Source organism: Lonchura striata, chromosome 1 (assembly GCF_046129695.1).
Source record: "Lonchura striata isolate bLonStr1 chromosome 1, bLonStr1.mat, whole genome shotgun sequence".
NCBI classification, from domain to species: Eukaryota; Metazoa; Chordata; class Aves; order Passeriformes; family Estrildidae; genus Lonchura; species Lonchura striata.
In genome coordinates, this window is record NC_134603.1 from 149,672,328 (window position 1) to 149,696,497 (window position 24,170).

Genomic DNA, 24,170 nt, shown 5'->3' on the forward strand with positions numbered 1-24,170 from the left:
TCATTTAAAAGAATCCAAACTTGAGTAGTGGAATGGATGGATGAATAAATCATTGTTAACATTCTCAAAATGCTTAAGCAATGTAGGACATGTGTACAAACTGCCTGAAGCCAGTGCTGACCCAAACTGTTTGTCCTCACAGCACTGATCATCACTGCAATCCGTGGGCTTGCAGCCTCAAACACAGGAGTAACACAGCCCTGGGCAAGCCACTTCATTCTTGTTTTCAGCTTCCCTTTCTGCCAAGTGTGGGGAATGCAGTTTACCTACATCACTGAGATGTCAGAAAGAATATTTTTTAAAAGCAATTCAAAGATATAAAGCATGAAGAATGTGTTAGGTATATGTGGAAAGAGACATTTTAGCAACACACACCTTTCTAAAAGCAAGATATGTTTAAATAACATAACCCTATAATTAAAATTGATTTTCACTAATAATATAAACAGTTATTGTAGAGCATCTCCTGAGGTCTGAGGTCTTTCAGAGTCTGTTATATTCCAACTAAAAGAAGAAAATAAACCATATTTTATAACTAAAATGACACTTCAGCTTCATTATTAACTCTTGGATGCAAAGGAAAAGACAAAAACTCAGCAGGGCTATCGAATGCTCTAAAATCTGAGACACTGCTGCCTTTTCCTTCTTAATGCTGTCCAAAAGACCACCCTCAATTTCCTGAATTAAATGCCATCATTTGACTACACAGAACTTCAAATGTGTTTGTTTCAAGTGTGCCATTTTTCAGATGTTTTCAAAAGAAAACAGAAGGGAAAACAAATGACCACTAATGACAGAAAGCTTTTAAAAAACATCCTTTTTAACAAGCAAGAAAACCGAGCCTTCAAAGCCCATGCACAAGCACCAGCATAATTGGCTGGGTTTTCAAGAGCACTGAGCTTTCAGTGGTCCCCAGTGAGACCAACAATAGCTTTTGGATGCTCAACAATTTATCACAACTCAACAATTTCTCCCCTGGGCATCATTTACCAACAATGTGGTCCACAGAAAGTGGAGACAGTTGAGACTGGCATTTTTGGTTGGACTTGGACAATTAAATCCCTGAAAAAAAATAATTGCACTTATTTACTTCCTGAATCTTACAGCAATAATAATAATAATTAAAAAAAAGGCAAACCAGACTTAATTTAAATGAACACTGCACACTAAGACTCAAATGCAAATGCTGTTTCACGCTGGTAAAGGTTGCATAAAGTAATGATTAATTAGTCTTTTTCCCTGCTCAGGTTTTAGTTGTCTGTCAACAAAAGGCAGTAGATGATTGCTTGGCTAAAATAGGCGATATTTCCAGCTCTCAAATATCCCTGAAAAGCAAGCAGCAGTTCAATTTGCCAGCAATAATTTATTGTGTAAAATTAAAATTCTGCAATCAATATCTTCTCATCTGTTACTTTCAACATCTCCCACGACTATTTGATTTTCTTCCTGGGTTTTCATGTTAACTGGTCATCTCCTGCCAAACCCCAGCTAGCTAAATAAGTTTCTGAAGCTTGTTGGGTAGCTCTAGCTGTGTTTTGGGCATGCAGAGTGCATTTCCCAACAAACAGAATCACATCATTCAGCAGCACGAGCAAGACAAAACTCAGGAGGATATTTGTCCCAAATGCTCTAAAAAAAACCAAAACAAAACAAAACAAAACAAAACATAAAAAAAAAACCAACATAAAAAAAACCCCAAAAAACCCCAGCTTCTTAAAAGCTAAATAATGTGGCCAGAGTTTGAAGCATTGCCCAAATGACAAATAGAGTAAGTGGCTAACAGGCAGTGAAATCTGCTGCTAAAAATGGACAGGAGCCTTCTGTGCCACCCTGAGCCATCTGTGCCACAGGGTCAGGGCAGGAGCAGGATGCTGCAGCCAGGCCCTGGGAAAGAGCAGAACCCTCCAGAGCCCTCTGCAAACTCCTCCCAGGCACTGAGAGGGGATCTGAGAGACCAGCAACACCAGCAGCTGATTCTGCAAAAATCTTTCTTCCCTTAAATCCGTGATTCTTGCTGGCAAGGGTCACAAGGGTGGATTTTATGTATTTATTTTTCTATTTATTTATATTAAAGAAAGCTCCTAGTGTTCTCTTGTTCACTGAAATTTCACAAACTGTACAGGAGTGATTTTTATCAGTCTTGAGCTAACAGTCTGGCTTACTACAATTTTTTAAGTATCCTCTCCTCCCTCACAGAATATAAAAGCAAAAGGTTAACGTAATGATAGGTCATATTTGCAAAGACAATCAGCACAAATGGACAAGTGAATGCCACATATTTTTCAGACAGATCTTCACTTTTGCATACTGCCAACACAACAAGCCTTGAAGAATCCCTTAACTGAAGTTGATCTTTTCTTGATTTAGTTGTATTATCCATGTTGATGCATACCATAAAAATGCAGTTCAATCAATTTTTGGCATGGGAGCCAAGTACTAATCATAATTGAAGGTTTCTATGATTGAAAGAAACTCTACAGAAACTGTCAAGGCAATGAAAAGTAATGAAGTATAAACATCTGAGTGTCACCTCAATTCAGTCTCCTTGGAGCAACTGTCATCTCTTGTTTTAGCAGCAGTTTCAGCAATAAAAATAGATAAAAGTTATGCATTACACCTGACAAGCAGCAAACCACACATACAAGTACAAAGAGTATTTGGTGAGTAGCTCGCAACAAGTGAATTCCTGATTTTTCTCTTTGAACAACATAAACCATTACTCAAGAAATGGACCACAGAGAACCAAAACAAAGGCTCAGTGGATATTGGAGGCTGTGTTTCTTGAAACCCATAGGCATTTGTGAGCAAAAATATAAGTGCCTGGTTAGAACTGAATGAAAAATAATCTGGAAGATGGTTTGTAAAATGTGTATCACAGTCTCCCTGAACAGTGACTCCACAGAGAAAGAGCACACTTACGTAGATTCATTATAAATTCTCATGAACCTCTTCCCCAAACCTCTGCTACATCTGTTTTTCTGCTCTGTGGGACTATGCACAATTTGTGTATTATAGTAGACCCTGCTGTAGCAACTTACAGGAAGAAAGAATTGATTCTTTCTCCAACTTTTTTCATAGAGGCCAAAGAAAAATGACAAAAAAGGCTATTTGGGAAACAAAAGCAAAGAGAAATAAGCTCTACTTGTTGAGAGACAACTAGAAGTAGCATGAGCGCAGACCATCCCAATAGGATTCATTTGGGATTATATTTTTAGCCTCAAGTACATACTTTATTTCTCATGTGTATTTTACATGGCCTGTTGAGCTCAATTACTTCATATCTTTGTGTACATAGAACAGTATTTCCAGAATGCTTTATTGAAGAAATAGCAGCCAGCCGAGCCCTCTTTACTTTCCCAGAGCAAGATGGGAAAAAGATTTATGATGCTAATTGTGTGTGGGGGGTGTTATTAACTCCAGCTGTATCTAAGTGGGAAAAAAGTTTCAGTTTTCAGATATTTTAAACCTTTGAGAATAAACCCAGAAGTTTATTGCACATTTGTGCAACAGAAACATTTTTATAACAATGAGAATTTTTTTTTATTTGGTAATTCCCCATCTGATTTCAGTCCTTTTTGGTTTTACACTTTAATATAGACACACACAAATTCTTGGGTAAAACTAGGTTTATGGTCCAAATATACTCAATATGGAACCATAGAATCATAGAATGGTTTGTGTTGGACAGACTTAGGACAAGACCATCTCCTTCCAGCCCCCTGCCATGGTCAGGGACACCTTCCACTAGACCAGGTTGCTCCAAGCTCCTTCCAACCTGGCCTTGAACATTTCCAGGGATGGGAGAGCCAAAGCTTCTCTGGGCAGCCTCTTTCAAAACCTCACCATGTTCACAGAAAAGACTTTGTTTCTAATACCTAATCTAACCCTATTCTTTCAGTTTAAAGCCATTATCCCTTGTCCCATCACTACATGCACCTGTAGAAAGCCCCTTTCCAGCTCTCTCATAGCCCCATGTAGGCACTGGAATGTTTTCTAGGACTCTCCAGAGCCTTCTCTTCTCCAGGGTTAACAACCCCAACTCTCTCAGCCATAGGAGAGGCGTTCCAGCCCTCCAACCACCTTTGTGGCCTCCTCTGTCCTTCTTCTCTCAGGGACCCCAGAGCTGAACACAGTGCTCCAGGTGGTGTCACCAGAGCAGAGTGAAAGGGAGAATCACCTCCCATGACCTGTTGGCCACGTTTCTGGGGATGCAGCCCAGGATTTAGTTGGGTTTCTGGGCTGCCAGCTCATGTTGCTGGGTCATGTTGAGCTTCTCATCCACCAACACCCTCAGGTTCTTTTCCTCAGGGCTGCTCTCAAAGTCACCTGTCCCTGCCCACAAGTTCCCCACCCATCCCCAGGCAGAGCTCCATGGAGATTTGAAAGGTTTCACCAATATATTTTGAGTTGGATGATTTAATGGGAATATCCTTGCACAAATTAACTGCATAATACAGAAAAAAAAACAAAAAACAAAAAACAAACTATGCATCATAGTTTCAAAAAGCTGTAATTTACAGCAGAGAGATCACTGAAGACTTAAACCTGGGCTTAGCCTGTGACAGGGGTTGTGTGCTATTGATCACCAGAGTCTCTGGAATTCACAGCAGGAGGCTGAACAAAAATAAATAAATAAAAATTGCTCTCTTTCGACATGACAGACAAGATGACAATTTATTTACTGATAACACTGATTTACTACCCAGATGCTAAGAGCATTATAACTGACTGAAGAAAGTCTAAAATTTATAAAAGATTGCAGGAATTTTAGGAGCCTACAGGAAGTTTTAGGAAGCACACTACCTAGAATGGATATTTGGCAGGAAACCTACATGGTCCCCAAGTTCATTCTAGTTACCTCCCACCCAAAGGTCAGGAGGAGACCAGGGTGGACAGTATCTCCTCATCACAAGCAGAAGATGGGAGACAATGGGTGATAAAATAAATCTTCTGAGACAAATGAAGAAACCACCCACGACCTTCTTCCAATGTGGAATGCTGTTCCATGTACACAAAGATATGAAGTAATTGAGCTCAACAGGCCATGTAAAATACACATGAGAAATAAAGTATGTACTTGAGGCTAAAAATATAATCCCAAATGAATCCTATTGGGATGGTCTTGACAAGTTGAGCTTATTTCTCTTTGCTTTTGTTTCCCAAATAGCCTTTTTTGTCATTTTTCTTTGGCCTCTATGAAAAAAGTTGGAGAAAGAAACAATTCTTTCTTCTTGCAAGTTGCTGCAGCAAGGTCTACTGTAATCTATAAATTTTGCATAGTCTTACATATACAAGCATACAAGGCTTAATTTATATTGCAGTCCTAATCCTGAAATCCATTCTCAGACAGAGCTCCATCAGATTTCCACACCTCTGAGGACCTAAGAGAAATATGGTTGCTGGAAGAAGCACTTCTCTCCACCATGATAGAACAGTACAGACAACTGTTTGTAAAATCAACCATTTCTATAATAGAATGGGCCAGCTGAAATAAGTCTGTTAGTTACAAGTTTGCTGCTCTTGTAGATTAAAAGCCTCGATTTTCTTCATAAGGGTTTTCAAGATAGTAGAAGTAGTATAGGGACCAGCTCATGGCTTAATGAAGTCAGCAGATTTATTCTCAATGTAGACACTCATGCAAAACATCTCAAATTTCAGATACATACACTTTCAAAATTTCTTATAGTTCTGTTTTACACATGGATGCTCTGTCATCCTACAGCCCAGTACCAGCACTGAATTCCTTAACACATTTGAGCAAAAGATGCCTCATACACAACAACTCAGTCACGTCGTCTCCCAGAAGGGCTTTGGAAAGCCCAGTTTGTAAACAAGGCAGAAAACCAAAAGAAGACATCATCTATTTACTTATTATCACCCTCAGAGGTGGGAAGGCAACATTTCTCAGGCAGAGGAGTAGTAACTGAGGTTAGCTGCTCCTGCCAAGAGATACTGATTTGGACAAGCAAGCACTGAACAGCCCTCAGCAACCAAAGTCAAAGCATTTCCCAATCAATATAATCTCCCTAATGCAAAACTTTATGTGCTAAGTACTTTCCAGGGCTGTTTCAATCAATTTCTCCTTGGATTTTTCTGTCCCATATTTTTGCAGCTGCTCTTTATCTGGCCCGTTTAGCTTGTTGGAACAAAACTTCTAATTATACCAGGACTTGCAATGGTAAAGTTAAGCACCAATATAATCAATGTAAAACCATGTGTTGCACCTTACATAGAAAACACCATGGAAAATAAATCAGTTTAATGCAACTGCACCCTCCAGTGATTAAGATTACAACAATTAATCCCAAATCCTTGTTAGAGTCAATGGATCAGCCTTCTCAGCAATGTTTGTAAATTAAGTTTTAAATCACAGATAGTGGGACATGAAAATTAGAAAAAGAAGGTTGTTAGTATATTAGATTCAAGTAAACTGTGATGTGCCAGGGATTCTTAAGAAGAAGCAAAGTTGAAAAAGATTTCCTGCTTTGAGGACTGGTCAATGCTTATTACACTCACTGCAGTGACGTCTGCAGAATCTCAAATTTAGGGAACAAAAAAAAAAAAAGTTTCATGATGCTTCTCCACCTTGAGCAATTGGTGTTTTTTCTCTAACACTACCCTATCTCAGAGTAATAACAAGCATGAAGTTTTTCCTTACTACATCCTTCAAGCTATATAATCTGATTATCCATGTATCAATCCATGCCTCTTCTCTCTCTCTCATTTAACATGGGTCAAGTTGCAATATGTTTTTCTTGTCCATCCCTGAGTATCTTTCTATCAATTGGCACAAAACGCAAGAGAATTTGAATATAACCTGTTTGCTCCTGGCCATGAAAACAAAAACATGAAAGTGTGAGGCTCTCTGCACATTTAAGAGCAGTTACAAACTTAATGTACCATTTGTTAATTCCGACAACCACATTAAGATTAAGTATCAGACCCCTTTAAACCCAACACAAAAATAGCTGAAAGGTTGGCCACAGTGTGTGATTAAGCTAAATTAATGACCCAAAATGCATACCACATAATATGCTATTATATGTTTATTACAGTATCTCTGACAGTCTAAATTAACAATAAATTGAAGCCTAAGTTGTGATTTCACTTTTGACAATAACTTACTACAACTAAGTCTTAAATATCTGCATGTAACTATTTGGCCACAGACATAACTGAAGGAAATGGAGTAAACAACTGCAGACTATTTGCTTCAGATGAAGCCTTATGATCTCTCCAATTTCAGGCCCAGCAGCAGTTAAGCAGCAATAGAAACTACTTTAGCCAAAGGATTGTGAAACTTTATGTAAATTTACTTTTATTTTATATGTCTTTTGATGCTATAAACAATAAAAGGAACAGCCATTTGTTTTCATACCGATAAAGGATGTTAAGCTGAAGGGTTAAAAAAAAAAAAAGAATACAACAATTCAGCTTGCAGATCTGCTTGTTTTTGCTATTTCATTCAGACTCATCCTCTTCCCCTTTCTAACAGCTTTTTGTGTGTTATCTTGTAAGCTCAGCTTAACTCTTAATTAGTGTTTGCTTCAGTGTCTCTTACCCTCCTTCACCATGAGACACACTCAGGGCTTGGTTTCCTGCTCAACTTGGACTTGTGTATTTATGGAGGTGCAATGAGGATTTGGCACCCTGGGATGGGTGTGGGTGTCCACCAAAGGGCTGAAAGGGACACACCAAGCTTGAGGGAGCAGCAAGAGATGAAGTCTGGATGTTCCTGCTCCCTTGGTGACTCACCAGGATCCCACCACTGACTCCTCCATCCCAGCACTCACCACCTCTAACAAAACTGGTCTAGCCTCTGCCCGTGCTCATCTGCATTTCAGCTTTTTTGAGGTGCTTGTTTGAGACAGGGAGATGCCCCTCCCTCACCAGCAAAGCAAGGAGGTTGTCCCATCCCTTCAGCAGCCTCTCCTGCCAGGGCCATTAGTCCAGAGGCACAGCCCCAGGTGCTGGCACTGCAGGGCCATTGGACAAGACAAGATCCCAAAGCAGAGCCCCTGTTATGCCTCTGTGAGCAGATGTTGTTCAGCAGTCCAGGGCAAAACCCTCTCTGAGAAATTATGGTCTAGCTGCACTTTTCACCTGCAATTCCTTTCACAAAATTGTATCTCATAATAGTAATAGCCCTACACTGCTTGCCACTGACCATTTATCATGCAGACAGCACACAGGCTGTCTCAACAAAAAGCTTCAGCAACCCAGGGCACTCAGGGATGGGAATAAAAGGGAAAATGAGAGAAGCAGAGCCCTTTCCCTGAGCAAGAGGGGGATCTTGACCATTTTCTCCCTCTTGTTTTGGGAATCTTTTTCCCTGGCAAATACAGCTGCAGGCTTTCCCCCACCACGCCTCTCATATAGAAAAGCAGGCCATGTCTCTGCTTACTGTCCTGCCTAGGTATTTGTTTTGATGGCAGGGTGTTTCTGAAGGGAACAGGCTATCTGAAAGCTGGCCAAAATGAACCCCTCTTTGCTGCTTTGCTCAAGGCAGGCAGGTGAGCAGGGGCCTGAAGCTCCTCCCTCTACAAGCATCTTTCACCACCAAATCCAAGCCCATTTCTGCTGTAATTCCTATAACTAGTCCAAAGAGTTCATAGTCACTCTCTAGCCCCCTCACCATCTCATCTCTCATGGGTCACAGAAAAGTTAGGGTTGGAAGGGACCTCTGAAGATCAACAGTTTCTTAAATTTCATATAGCAAAGGATTTTATATAATGAAGGGCTTTCAGTAATGGAGGTGGGAAGTAGCTATGTCCTCTCCACTGCCATCACACTTAAGAGCTTCCAGCAACTTCCACAACTTTTTTCAGGGCTTTCTCTCTACATACACCAGACCCTGGGCTCCAGCCTTGGCTCATCCCCTCATCCTGACTTCCAGGAAGATGCTCTCCATCAGCCTGCCCAGCACCAAACTTCAGCTTTTGGCTTCCATTTCTGAAAGGTTTTGGTTTAACCTATGACCACACATATCCTTGGCACGTCATCCCCCCCATTTACATTTCCATTTAAGCTCTCTGGCTCCTAATTATACTGCAGTATTTCTTCTGGAAAAAAAAGTATTAATTTACTCCTTCTCAGAAAAGGTCTCTGTATTAGGCAATGGAGAGAGGAAGGCTGCATCTCCATCCTACCTTAAGGTATAAAATTGCTTCAAGTTCCCAAAACCTTAAAATCATAGAATCCTCAGATTCTATGCATTATCTCTCTCTCATTTGCAAGTTTGCTCATAACTGTCCCAAGTCCTGACAGCATTTGCCTTCATCTTGATATTTTTATGCTAAAATTCTTATTCATATCTAAACCTTCAGAATGAGTTTTAACTTTCAGATTTCCTGCTGTGACCCTTTTCCCTACATTCTCCAAGTGCATCTCTCTGATATCTCAGGTACTCGTGCAGCCTGAGTTACTCTGGTATCTCGGAACTCCACATTTCACAGAGGTGTCCTCAGGAGACTCACAGATATTTTTTCCCCCCCAGTTTTAGGCAACATGGACTATTTCAGCAGAAGTGAAACTACTGGCTGCCACAAAGGACCCAACACTCTTGCTCAAATCTACAGTGGATGTCTGCACACAAGAAGGACTAAATTCCATACTCCACCACTGAATTGTCATTCAAAGCCAACCAATAATCCCACTCAAAGGTTGTCATTAAATCAGAAATTCATATTAACTTGACTTTCCATTCTTTACCCCATTCACTGATTTTAAATACAGGTCCCTATCCAAATTTATGTTTAACAAAGGTTTCAGACTTGCTGAAGGCACTCCTCTCACAGTTAGATCTTTACATCTGCACTTTGAAGGAGTGTGCACAGCTTTCCTGGTCCATTGCTGCTGGCACTCTCCTTTCTCTGATCCTATTTCATTTACTTAAGTCCTGCTTAAGAATCAGAGTGTGCAGAAGAGAAAGGTGAAAGAAAAGATGAAAGGAAAAAAAAGCTGGACAAAAGGTAAAAAAAAAAATATGAATGTAAAACATACACGATATACTATGTTAGAAAATAGACATTACTGTTCTCTACATCATTTTAAAAGTGCTGCCTTCTTTCACATCATCCAAAGTGACCATGATTCATCACAACTTAATGCCTGATAAAGATCACAGCAAAGCAGCATTAAAAGCATAAGAACTGAAAGTAAGTACAACAACTGTTCATGAGATGCCTGCAGCAATGCACAGCACTGCTAATGGACCACAGCTGGAATGACACATCAAATTCTCTAAGAGTCTTGTGGCACTCAAACACACCCTCCTGACCCCAGATAAACAGTGAACTTCAGAGACAGATTATTCTGCCCTTATCCGACAGAAAAAAAAAAAAAAAAAAAAAAAGAGAAAAAAAAAAAAGAAAAAAAGATTTAATAGGAAAGAATGCAACAGAAGTCACCTCTGCCAGGAGTGGAGGGAGCAGCTGTACCAAGGACAGTCAGTGGCAGAGCACATCCCACTTGGTCAAGGCATAAAGAGCATGTAAAATTTACAAAATCTTAAGCAGCATCTTGTAGAAATGTATGAACTATAGAAGCTGTAGCCTTCCAGAGGCCTTCCAGAAGCATTTCCACTTCAGTACTTCAGGCTTCTCTGCAGTCTTTTCTGAGACTCCAGTTTTACACCAAACATGCTCCTTTCCACCTCTGTCTCCCCCTCCCCATGGCTTAGCTGACTGCATTCCTTGTGGCAAACTAGTAGTTAGAAAATACTGTCAGTTTGATGCAAGTCCATGTTCTTGAATACAGTGTTCTTGGGAGTGCTATTATAGAAATTTAATCTCTTGAGGAACAGATCAGATACTATTAACAGAATGAACAAATGCTCTCTGTGATTCCTGGAGAAAGCCTATGTTGGGTCTAAAATAAGATATGTAATTCAAAGAGTTGTTATCAAGAAAAAGAAGTATTCTTTCATATGAATAATTTTATTTTTAAAAAAATTATGCCCTCAAGCAGCGAATACTAAACAGCTCCATTAAAATTAAAGAAACCTATTGCTTTCTATGCAAATCAGAGCTTTCTCCTTGTTTCCTTCTCTTTGGCAGACACATTCCTAAAGTGGGCATTGCCCCTGATTTCTGCACAGCTGTAATAACTTGAGCCAGAATATTGCAACGAGAATGAGGGATTCTCACAAGCAGGACCTCACCTTTGGGATGTGACAGTTTCCAGCCCCAGCCAGGAATGTAGGAGCTCTGCTGTCACAAGTCACTGAGATAAAACACTAAATTAGCTCATCTCCCAGGAGATTCACTCCTACCTGTTCAACAGCTCCAGGCCAGGCTCCTTTCAGCCCAGTGCTGGGTCTGGGCACCTCAGAGGCATTTCATGGTGTTATTCCATTGCTCTGCATGGATTCTGTGGCACTGGGATGCTGCAGTGGGGAGTGTGACTGTGCCAGATAATGGCTCTGTGAATCGGAGCTTTCTTGTGAATTCACAGCTCAATCTGCTTACGAACATTCAGTTAAAATGTGGAACTTCAAACCTTGCTAAAAAAGAGAGAGGGTTCAGCAGTGGCTCTTTGTGATCTGGCATACAACAGAAATATATCAACAAATAAAAGGGCAATGTCCCTTCCCTGCTTCAAAGAGATAAAATTCACAACTTATAATTCACCACTGCCTGTTTACAATGTGAAGGGATCTTGCACTCTTTGGACATAATTTGTATTGCTCACGTGCTGTAGGGTGGCTTTGTTGCCACAGAGAATCAGGATTGTTGCATTCTTTCATGCAAAGCATGTAGAACCAACCAAGACATTTGGTACCCAGGGGCAGTGATTTTCTGGACAGCAGCCAAGTGAGCAGAGAAGATCTGGAATGATTTTAAGTCACATCTCAGAAGGAAAAAATATATACATATCTTTGTATATCTAGATATTTGTATATCTATATATTAGATCCTTCTATCTTTGGATACAGGAATGTAGCTCACATTAAGTCACATTTGTTTGACTTCTAGTCCTTTTGTTCCTTTCAGAACTGCACTACTGACCAAATCTCTCAGTTGTACACAGCTACCATGCTCTCACTCACATTTTACAGTAGACTCAGAGTACAGAAACTGGTTTCATTTCAGATAATGCTTAGACAGAAGATGCTGAACAGCTACTAAAGAACATGCACACCAGTCTGCAATTTGTTTGAAATAATTCTCCAATCAAAAATATGTGTTTGCTACCTCAGTATCATCTCTCCAACTCTCACACACCACCTCCCAATGTGAGCACACCCATATTTCTTAGTTTAATCTACTTTGGGAATGAAGTAACAGCAGAGGACTCAGTTCACAATGATAGAGAACATTTACGACCTTGCAAGAAGACAGAAGGGCACACAGGGATTGGCATCCCCTGGTACAGGAATCCCAGAATTACCTGAATTAAAACAACACAGCTGCACAATGCAGCTGAAGTGCACACTTAGCTTCTTATTTGGATAAAGTTACACAAGTAGAGGCACATTTCAGCATAGTATATTAGATACTCCAACTGTATTCACTCTTCAAGATACTACAGGCTATTTCTGTGAAGTAGAGTGGCAGGGGAACATTAGCAGCATGAAATATTAATCTTTCCATCATTTTATTCTTGAGTCTGGCCTAGGTTTTCCAAGTAAAATGTGTTCTCTTTCCACTTGAAGACATCACACCTCTTATTTGGAATTCCAGCTGTTCTGTAAAATTCAGAATTGATTACCTTAATGACAGCTCATAGGCAGAACTGTTCTATTGATCTCATTCTACTCCTCCATGGAGCCCACTTCAATAAGGCAGCCCTCAAGCTATTTTGTCTCCTCACTTATATTTTAGTCTTTTACATGGATTCCATGCAGTCATTAGCAACCTTGTCTAGGACATGGGCACATTTCAGAACAGGGTCTTGCTTCCCATAAGCCCTTGACAGTTCTACTCTACACAGCAAAAGAAATGAGAACAATCCTTATCCTCAGTGTTCAAATACCCAATTAACCAATCAATCCTTTAAATATGTTTTAGAAAAATTTTTATTTGATAACCTGTGATCCTGTTATACTTGATATGCTGACTCACTTTTTAAAATATTTAAAAATCTCATTTTAGCATTATGCCTGTTACCACATTTTCATTAAAAAATCAGCCTCCTTATCTTTATATATGACTGCAGAGCTATTTGTATTCCCAAAGGCCATTAAAAGCAGCAAGAATTGGGCTAAAATAATATAACATGTTAAAACACAGAGATCTTCAGCCTGTGTAAATAGCTGAAGCATTGTCAAAGTACTTGACCTGCTCTTGCTATTTTCTTCCCCTTTTTAATGGAAAAGCGTTTTAATGGCATATCCACACATCCAGCTAACACATCCCAAGGGGGAGAACAAGATTCTCAAGTCCTCTTGAGCCAGATCCTGAGTCTGTCAGTGTCTGCAGGCTTTGCACAGACTCCTGAGCACTGGGTGTAGCAGAAAGCCAGCTGGGCTAATGGTGCACTGCACTGTGCCCAAATCCAGCCCTTGGAACAAGGAACCACAGCTGCACCAGGAGCAGCCAAGAGCACAGAGGCAACCACGTCCAACCCACATCTTGATCAAGCAATCACAACTTGACAGTAACAGACAGCATTGCTTATCACTTACAGAATGTTCTCTGTACATGATGTCCAAAAGATTTAGAGTTCAGACCCGTGAGACAGATAAGCAAGGAGATAAATGACTGGAATTCTGAGCAGTTTAAAAACTGGCATGGAGGTGAGCAGCACTGCTTATCAGAAAGAAATTGTATAAAAACATTTTTAATTACCTTAGGAAGAAAGGGATTGCCTGCTTTCAGCAGCGAAAGCAGTGCTCTGCTTATCTCTACATCCCAATCATTTTCTAATTATTATCATTTTTGTAAATCTCAAGACAGAACACGACTTCATTTGCATATAGACACATGAGTCTAAAGTAGATTTTTAAATTTATGCCTGCAAAGCTTCTGCAGACATTTCCAAACTTTCCCCACCCTGTTCCAGCAGTGTCTTTTCATGGCCAGCTTCTGTTTGGGTTAGTATGGTAGGACACAGCACAGATTTAAGCCAAATGTGACACTTGCTTGCCTCTGGGTCCAGGGAATGTCACAGCAAGGAACACAGAAAAGGGACGGTCAAAATCTCTTACGACAGCAGCAGCTGCTACTGAAAAAGACTCAGTCCTCTACAGCCAGACCAGCACTTTGCCTTCAATTTTTCCCCAAGCTGCATTTTTCAGTTTCTTGATCACTTTTAAGCAAGAAAAAGAGCTTAGTAATTCTTGATATGCATAAGCCCGGAAATAGAATTTCAGCTAGAAATAGAATTTGAATAGAGCCTTTTTTCAGTTATGAACAGTTTTAGATAAAATAAGGGTTTAGATCTGCTTTTGGTGTTGGAAGATAAAAGTGCACTCAAATCAATAGACAGAGATTGGATTCAACCCCCTGCTGTCAAGCCATTTTACTAATAATGTATTGTGAAAACAATAAAGAAATGATGGGAGCGAGCAAAGTTGCTCACAGACTCAGACATTAATATTCATCAATATGATTGATATTTATATATTCTTGATATTTCTATTTCATGCTCACACTAGGGCAGAGCTGAGAGAGCACGTTCTTTCAGAATATTTAAGTGTACCATATGGGTATAATTGCGATTCAGCCAGTTATGGAATATACTCAATCAAGATTCTGCATATACTAAAGACCTATTCTGAGCATTTTGTACTTCATGTAGCATGACCAAAGTAGCAAAGACATGGCATGCCAATAGCAAAATGGCATTAGGCAGGTAGCATTACTTGAAACAAAACCACTTCTGCTTTATAAAAATGCAGCATATACTTCTTCACTTACAAAACTCAACACTTTTACACAGCTTGAAGAAGGAGGAAGGGACAGCCCCATAACCCTCTTTGTTCAGAAAAGGCACTTTTAAACCGCTGCCTCCCAGAAACACAGGTAGACTCATTTTAATCTGCAGCAAACAGTGACAAAAATATATATTCCAAAAGCATTGAAGAGACAAGAACAGTCCAACACCTGCAGAGTTAGATGAAGTCATAGTTTCTTAACCCCAAATATCAAAGTTGTTTTCATCTTGTTTTCTCTGACCCATTGAGCCTGCCTGCTTTGGTCACTGGTATAAAGTCACCCTGAAAATGCAGATTATATGATGCTATTTGTGGTGCTTAGTGTCTTCCTTTCCCTAAAATACTATAACAAGAAAAAAAAAAAAAATAAAACAATATATGAGGCTCTCAGCCTATCACTCCAGGAAGAACTATTTTAAGAATTAATTTGTGCCCTGAGAGATCTGTTTAAATTATCCTCCTGTGCTGTCCTAACCAAAGATTAAAGTGAAGAACTTCCAATGTCTTAAGGAGATGAGGAACAATTGCAGCACTGGAGTGTCTGGGCTCCACCGCGGTGCCCCAGGCATGGGGAGGGGAAGGTGGGCATGAGGAGAAGGGAGATGCTGATCTGCCAGTGCCCCCAGAGCCCAGGAACCTTCAGCAGCCTCAGCTGGAGCTCCGAGATCGCAGCCACACTTCCCCTTATGCCACCACTTCTTAACTCTGCCCATCCTTTACAGCTGAGGATACATCTCTTTTTTCTTCTGCCACCCGCTGCTTTTTAGACAGGGAAAGTTTTGACTTCATTCCATCCTGGTAAGTGCAGGCAGAGAGGAATATCATCCAAAATACAGGCTTGACAGAGAGAATGAAATCTTTAACTTTCTACCACTCCAGAAACACATAAAGCACCTACCAAGAGCAATAAATTAACCGAGTTCAGATATGCTGCAAGCAAAGCAATTTGCCCCAAAGCCAGCAGGAGTTTTACCTACTTGCAGCTGCTTTTTGCCCCCTCTGCCATCCCTGCTTGCTCATGCACAGCCTGGGCACATGCTCTACCCTGAAATGCCCCTCCAAGACAATGCTAGGCAAGAAAAATTCACTGAAAGTGCATGACAAAGTCAGAAGCTGAACACGACTTTTACAATTTTGTATCTATCTGCAGAGAGGCTTTTAAATACCCTTGCCCCCTTCTTCTAGTGAGAAAGGGCCTCCATCCTAACATATTCCCCCCTCCCAGCACAGGTGTAAGGAACAAGAACAAACCTCTATTGCCTTCAGCAAGAGGTAGAGGCTGTTAAAATCAGCACAATTTCAGTTCCCCCCAAGTCTCCACACACACCGAGAAAGCAGACCTTGAAGCCAGCTACACAGCACTTCCCTCCTGCCACTGGCTGGTGACTCAGTTGACAATTTTAAGAGCACACACCAAAAAGATTTTTTAAAAAATCATAATAATCATACAAGAAACACAAAGCCACACATTGCAAATCTGTATCTCTTTGAAATTGAGGAAAAATAAGCATTACCTGGTCTTGCTGTTGGACTTGTTTCCCTGATGCATTTTGCTCCTTGGCTGTAGTCATGCTCACCTATTTGTGCCCACTGCAGTGGCAAACAGGATTTTACTCTGTGTGTGTGTGTGTGTGTGTAAGCTCGTCTGTGTGTTCAGACATACACGCACACACACACACACACACACAAAGACTAAAGGGATACGGATGAGTAACTAGTCCATCACTTAATCACCAGCTGAGAAATTTCCCACCCCCACAAAAAGAATTAAATAAAAATGCAATGTAAAAAAGCACTAGTCTGGCTGTCTTCCCCCTTGAGCCTCTAAAATAAAAGCAGAAGCAGGAGCAGAGAGAAGGATGCTGTGGGGGCTTCTTCAATTAGCAACAGCCTCTGCAATCGTCACAGAAACAATGATAACTGCTTGGCAACCAGCAACTGGCAGCTCGGAGCCGGAGGCAGCGATGTGGTCCTGCTCCCTCCCCACCTCCACGGCGGCCGCCCGCGCCTTGCGCATGCACCGGCAGCCTGGGCTCGCTGCGCGGCTCCGGGGCGCGCACGGCCGGCACCTCTCCATCATCCCCCGTCCAGCATGTCCATCCCGCATCCCGCGGGGTCCCTGCCCCATCCCGCATCCCGGTCCCGCATCCCCGCGGGGCTGCTGCCCCGTCCCGCATCCCCATCCCACATCCCCATCTCCATCCCTGTCCCGCATCCCCATCCCACATCCCCATCCCCGTCCCGCAACCCCGTCCCGCATCCCCATCCCACATCCCCATCCCCGTCCCCATCCTCGTTCCGCATCCCCGTCCCCCATCTCCGTCCCCGTCCCGCATCCCCGTCCCGCATCCCCGCGGGGCCGCGTCCGCGCACACGCGGGTTCGTGCCAGGCGCGCTGTCGCCCTCCCGCAGCTGGCGGAGGCTGCGGTGCCCTCGGTGCCCCTCCGAGGCTGAGCTGTGCCAGGGGCAGCCGCTGCCCCGCTGCCAGCCCGCTCGGGAGGATGCAGCGCTGCCAGGGAAGCGGTTCCCAGACGCTCCGGGGAGCTGCCCCTCAAGGGTGAAACGCGGCCCCCATCCTCCTCCATCCTCCTCCATCCCCCCCAGCCCCCGGTGTGACGGGGGCACCGTGCGTGGCTGCTGCGCTGGCTGCCACGGAGGTCACGTTGCGGGGTGACACACGGGCACGCGTTCCCTGCTCCGCTCCGCGCTGCTGTAGCTCGCTCCCTGCAGCTTCTGTGCCATGACAGAGATCCCTCCGACACATCGGAGCTGTCACAGGAGCCTTCCGAGCCCAGCTCGCTGTCGGCACGGGGTGACACGGGATGCGCCTGAGCAAGAGGCGCAGAGAGAGCCACGCTCCGGGAAGGAGCCCTCAGTCAGCGGGCAGAACTTAGAGCAGCGCTGTTCAGTGTTGGCTTGGGACTGATGCGAGCCCTCACTCACCCCAGCACCTGGTGACACGAAAATGTCACGTTCGCTGCTTCTCCCATCTTCACCTCCTACCCAGCACAGCCGGGATGGAGCCCAGAGCTGTCCTCAGGGCTGTGTAAAGCTAAATGTTCTCTCACTCACGTGATACTGGGATCTCAGCCTGCTAAGGAAAGGGAACATCACAGTGTTTATCTCACAGGGAAGTGATTATGCCTCGTTTGAGCCTCAATTTTACAGCACGGATTTTTTATACAAGGTCACATTCACCACCACCCCTGCAGTCAATGTCTCCTTACACCTGGGATAATTTTGATCCTTGGTTCAGGAACAGATCAACGGCAGGCCAAGTTTTCCTAAAGACACCACTCAGACTCCCTAACTGTTTCTGCATTTTCACCATTACATTTACTGGAGTTCATAGGAACCATGACATCAAAGATCTGCAACATGGAATTGTTCTGGTAGTAAACTGGACAACCTTGCCTTTTCTCAGATGCCACAACCCAGGCAACAGCTAATTAAAAAAAATAAGTGAACAGCACCTCTCTAACAAGAAACAACAATTTGCATTCAAATCTTGCCTTTGTTGATTTCTTGCTGGATTATACTCTGACACAATCCTAGTTTACATTGCAATTGCATCTCTTTAGTCCCCATAGTTTAAGTCACAGTATTTTCTAAATGTTTACTGTGAGGCTATTGTTCATACATTTTCCCCCAGCCATCAGAACAGAATTGTTTTCAAGGTTTTATATAAGTGGATCAGTCTGAATTTTCCAACTGGCTTGGTCTACTTTTCTACCTGTTGTGAGTGGTAATGAAGGTTTGCTTTACTCCACATTTCTGCTATTTTTCTTTCCAAGAGGAAGTCAAATAAAACAAAACAGTATTTGAAATTGGTGTGTTGGTTTTGGGGAGTTTTTGTTGTTTAGTTGGTTGTTTTTTATTTTCACTCCCCCACTGTACATGCTGGAAATTTCTGCAAAACAGATCCCTTTTTAAAACATGGGCCATTCACTGTGTCCCTATCCTCTCTGCACCTACACTGGAAATCCCTAAACTTAATTGCACTGCATGCCCTCTCCCTGCAGATTCAATTCTTTCACAGTTAACAACTTAAGACACGGTTTTCATTGTTGTTCTGGAAATGGCCACTCTCCCTTACAATGTAGATTTTTTTTCCCACTAAGCTTGTTGTTGGACACGTAAGAAGTTAATTGTACTAATTAGTCCAGCAGTGAGCTATGCAAATGCATGTGGCTGAGCCTCATTACATGGAGGCATTAGGAGGCTGCTGCTCTGGCTGCATCTCCCAGTGCTTGGCACAGCCTCCCCGGTGTTTCTGATCTCCCTGCCTGGCTGTACCTCCTTGTCACCCCTGAGCAGGGCAGGTTGTCCCATCCCCTCAGATGTCCACCAGCTGCTCACTGCCTGAGGATGTGGCAGCAGGGGCAGTGACATCCTCAAGCTCTCTGTCACCCTCCTGCCTGGATCAAAGGGGTTCTGAGGTTGCCCAACACCTCCTGGGGGGACACTGGAGGAGGAACAGTGGCCACTGCCATTCAGAAGTGCTTGTCAGTCACGGGCAGAGAATAATCTCCTCACACATCAGCAGGGTGAGGCTGTCCCTCCTGACCTCTGAGCCGTGTTAGGGCACCAACGCCATTGCTTGGCTGAGGCACCACTGATGAAAGATTAACACAGCCCTACCAAAGGACAAGAATTGTAGCTGCCAAAGCCAGCAGGCAGAAGGATGGGTCCCAGACACCCCCATGTGGGGCATGGCAGAAGCCCTGACAGACAAGGACCCTGGAGAACAACCTTCCCATCCATCCCCCTCCACAGCATCCCAGCTGACCACAAGGATACAGAGAGCAGGTTGTTCCTCCCTGCCAGGGTCAAATACAAAACAGGCTGTTCAACCTCTACTACCCACACCTGAAACATCTTTGTCTCCACTCCCTGCCCATGCCATGGGAAGGTGTCAATCTCCAGACTCACTCCCTGCCCACACAAACTGCATCTCTATCATGAGCATCCTCCATCAATCCATGTGGTCTGCACTGTGCCACCACCGGGACAGCTCAGGAGCCCACTCTGAGCACAGACAGCTCTCCTCATTAACCAAGATGCACGTTCTAAATGCCAGCTACAATGAGTGCTTGACAGCAATTACCTCCTCAGGCCCCACAGCAGGACAGAGCCAACTCCCTCCCATCAGGAGAGGAACCAACAACAGATGAAAGAAGCTGTTCCAGCTTCTCAACTCATCTTCACCCAGAATGCTTGTTTAAACAAAATCATGCAGCACTGCAGTAATACAGATAATTTTTAATTACCTTGTAACAAATTAGTCACACATGTCCTGGAGCATTTTCTGTTAGAGGGAAAGTGCTTCATTCTCCCGAGACTGGCAGGAACAAGATTGTGGTCTGGGATCATTCTTAAAATTCTCCTTGGAGTTCACAAAGTCACCACAAAGCTTCTTCCTGCTCAAAGATTGTTGAAAACCTTGAACACTGCAGAGGAATTAATGTTCCAGTGGCTCTGGAGGATAAGGTGGAACAAAAGCTCAAACTGTCATCACCACAAAGACTTGTGAACTCCTAGGAGCTAAAGCACAGCAACCTTTTTCATGATGAAGCATTACAGCAATATATGATAGCAAAAGGAGCAGCTTGTTACTGCTCCCAAATATTTTTAAGCAGATCAGGGTACAAGGCCATCCTTGATTCTGCCCTTCCCTGGCAGTAGAGGTGTCTGGATACAGAGCAGCTCCTTTGTGGGAAGTAGCAAGGGCTCTGAGGAGTCAGGACAGAGCATTCCTATTCCCTGTGTGTTGCAAAGGCCAGATCCACCAGCAGCCTGCACTCACAGTGAGCCCTCCAGCTGCACACATCTGTCCCAGGGAGCACAGACTGAGAGCAGTGATAAGCCAGCAGCAGCAGGTGCAGTTATTGGGTGCAGAACCCTTCTGCTCCACTGAAACCTGAGGTTTTTCCTGTACCACACTGGGTTATTTATTCCCCTTTCATTGCCACGCCTAGGAGGTTGAAGCCAGTGGGTAGAAATTAATTCTACTTGATTAACCATACATTTGATCCGTCTGCTAATGTACTCCTTTCTCCAGATAATGACCAGATCCCATGGAGAGTTACATATCTGAAATTTGGGGGGGGGGGGGGGGGGGGTGTCTAAGCCATTAATATCATTAGTATTTGGGGTACAGTAATGTGTTACCTTCAGCAGAACACACCACACAATGTGGTTTTGTACATCCAGCCCCTCTGAGATTCACACTTGCTGACAGTACCCACTGGTTTGGCTGATTTGCTCTCAGTTCAGGAAGGACACGATGCTCAGGGAAGCTCATGGCAAGAGAAAAATCTACTCAGAGGTATGTTACAAAGGAAAAGGTGTAAGGGCTACAGGTTTTTAGGACAGTTCTACAGGTAGTAGACATTTTAAAGACAACTCGGGAAGAGAGACAGACTCTGCCAACACAGGCATCCACTATGAGAAAGGTGATATAAATTTTAAAAACATTGCAGCCATGGATTTTAGCATTCAGCCATTGAAAGGTGGGACCAGAGGGTGCAAAGGGAGCAGTGCTCAGTGTGTGTTGATGCTGCTTTCCAAGGTGGGGACACAAGGCTGGCAGTTCCTGCAGCAATGGTGTGAGAAGGTCTCCCTGAACAATGCTCTTCTAAGACCAGCAGCATGCTCCAGAAAAGATAAATCTACTCAACCTCCAAGAGTGATAAAATACCTTTGATGCCCTATTGCACCACCATTCCAATTTTTTATAGAGAAATTCAAAGAGGAACAAGAGGGAAGGGTCCATGAAAATAAAGGTATCTGTGGTCCCAAGATGTGCCAGGGCGTGCTGGTGACCAGCTACCCCTCCTCAGTCCCAGTGCCAGCATCTCATCCCCACAAAAAGCAGTGGCACAGCCCCTCTCCTGCTGGACCTGCATGGCTCAGGTCTGAGCCTCCTCTGCAGGTCCCTCTGGAGGTCAAGGGCTCCTCATGCAGAAGATGCCAAAGAACAGAAAGCTGTAAACCCACGAGGGCTGCATGGTTAGAAGATCTTTTTACAGGAGTTTATGCTTTTGATGCTTCAGAAGCAGGCAGCCATTCTGGCTCTTCATTCTGGAGATTTCTGTTCTGTGCTCATCTGAATGAGCTTTGGAGAGGGAGAATTTAATTTTGTTTTGTTCAGAAAGCACAGTTTGTGCCCTGCCCCTCTCCAAGAATGTGACAACACTAATATCACATTATTGCACAGCAATGTCCCCAGTTGGAATTTGGAATTGGAAACACTTAGTGGGAGATCAGCTGACATCAGCCCTACTCCTACAAAGGCTGCAGAACATCTCTATTGCCTACACACCATCCCCTGCACTGCTTCTCATAATAGTTCCTATTAGAAGACCAAAAAACCACTCTTGCTCCAAGTTAATCCCTAGCTTTGGCAAGATTTCTCAGGTTGCCAGTGGGCATCCCAACACTAATTTTATTTTAAAACAAAGGAAAATCTTTGGCCATTAAGGATATGCACTAATTAGCTTTATCTTGCATCAGCCCTGCTACTGTTGCCCCTCTCTGGTTGTCTCCAACATGTTGGTTCTACCAAGGGTTAGTCATGGGAGAGTCTTTATGTCCAGAGGAATTTTCAGAGGCTCCACTGAGGATCTCTCTGTCTTGGAGATCCACTCAGATGGATGATTTTCCAGATTTCAAAGGTTCTGTGAAAGGACTAGAGGCAATATCAGATTATGAATATAGTTACAGTTAAAAATACATCACATTTCCATTACGCATGACCAAAATCATTAAGAAAGCATGACCAAAATCATTAAGAAAGCAATCTGGTGTGCTATTTTCATTTAACAGATCAAATCCAGTTTATTCAGTCAATGCCATTAATTAGTCATTTGCATGAATATCTGTTCCTACAGGGGATACACTTCAAAATGTTCCCACAAGTATGAGAACTCCTGCTATCTGAGACAGCAGGTGTGTGGCAGCAGGGGACACTGAGACAATGGGCATTGCAAGAACGACTTCTGTGTCTGCATAACAGTCCTGTGGTGTTGTTATTATTTGTCCATTACCAAAGCCTAAGTTGCTTTTATTATTTGTTTTTTTATCTTGAGCAGGAGAAGGTGGTTTAAATTTATTATAATAGGTTGATTTGAAGCACTGTGTTCTGCTGCTTCACATTTCTCGCTGCTGCTCCGAGTTCCAGGACCCCACAGTTCATGGTAAACAAATAAGACATCATGGGCATGCAAGCTGTGAAGGAGTCTGCTCTTTCATGCACAGCTAGAGCTGTTTTGCATAGCACTTTCCTGCCTGAACTGGAGTGTGTCTCTAGGGAACACAGCAGGCAGGTACTTGTGCTCTTCTTACTTCTGGATTCTGCACCCACTTTGGTTTGCCTGCCCTAAAGATCAAGTGTGACAGTCAGAATTTTCTATTGAAGTAGTTATTGCTCAAAAACATTACTTTGAATCCACTGTGGGGTTATTTTTTGAGTCAGTGTATATATTTTAATACATCATCCCAGTCTCAAAGGCAGGGGATGAGCAGTGACACAACTGTGTGACGCTGTGTTATCCCTGTAAGGAATGCAGACCCTGTCACTGGCTTTTCTCTGCCCCTCTGTCTGCTCCTGCTGGTGTGACCTTGGCAGCTGAAATACAACAGATGCTTCTTTCTCACTTGTTTATCCATGTGAGAGAGACTTCTGAGCCCCCAACTTCAGTGCCAGCTGTGAATGGTCTCCAAATTGCTTTTGCAAAGTTTGCCTCCTCACAGTCTGGCTTAGTGTTCCTTCTCCCTGTGCTCTTAGGGATCAATATTCACTGACATTTCCCCCCCATAGCTCCTGGTTATTTCTAGGTAGCATCTCAATTCCTTCCTTATTGACTCAGTATGTATTCTTTTTAACTGTTGTTCTAGGAATGGAAGAATTCTTTCCTTTCCTTTCCTTTCCTTTCCTTTCCTTTCCTTTCCTTTCCTTTCCTTTCCTTTCCTTTCCTTTCCTTTCCTTTCCTTTCCTTTCCTTTCCTTCCCTTCCCTTCCCTTCCCTTCCCTTCCCTTCCCTTCCCTTCCCTTCCCTTCCCTTCCCTTCCCTTCCCTTCCCTTCCCTTCCCTTCCCTTCCCTTCCCTTCCCTTCCCTTCCCTTCCCTTCCCTTCCCTTCCCTTCCCTTCCCTTCCCTGTTTTGGAACTGAAATATCCAGGTCAGAAAATGTAAGGCCATCACCAGGGATGAGAAAATATCCCCCCCAAATCACTGTCAAGCAGAGAATCCCCATGTTCACAACAGCTGCAAACATATTAGGCTGTTTAGCA

General features: G+C 43.1%; 1 protein-coding gene across 5 annotated transcripts in view; it reads right to left on the reverse strand.

Annotated features, from left to right (window-relative positions):
- Nucleotides 1-24,170, reverse strand: part of DPP6 (dipeptidyl peptidase like 6) — a 546,530-nt gene that overhangs the window by 233,282 nt on the left and 289,078 nt on the right. The window contains exon 1 of one of the 5 annotated variants that reach the window (XM_021543892.3): nucleotides 16,393-16,568. The exons of the other annotated variants lie outside the window; for them this stretch is intronic. Coding sequence (XP_021399567.1) covers nucleotides 16,393-16,449 — 57 coding nt within the window. The 5' untranslated portion in view covers nucleotides 16,450-16,568. Of the gene's footprint in view, nucleotides 1-16,392; nucleotides 16,569-24,170 lie in introns of those variants that run through there. 5 annotated transcript variants of the gene reach the window in all.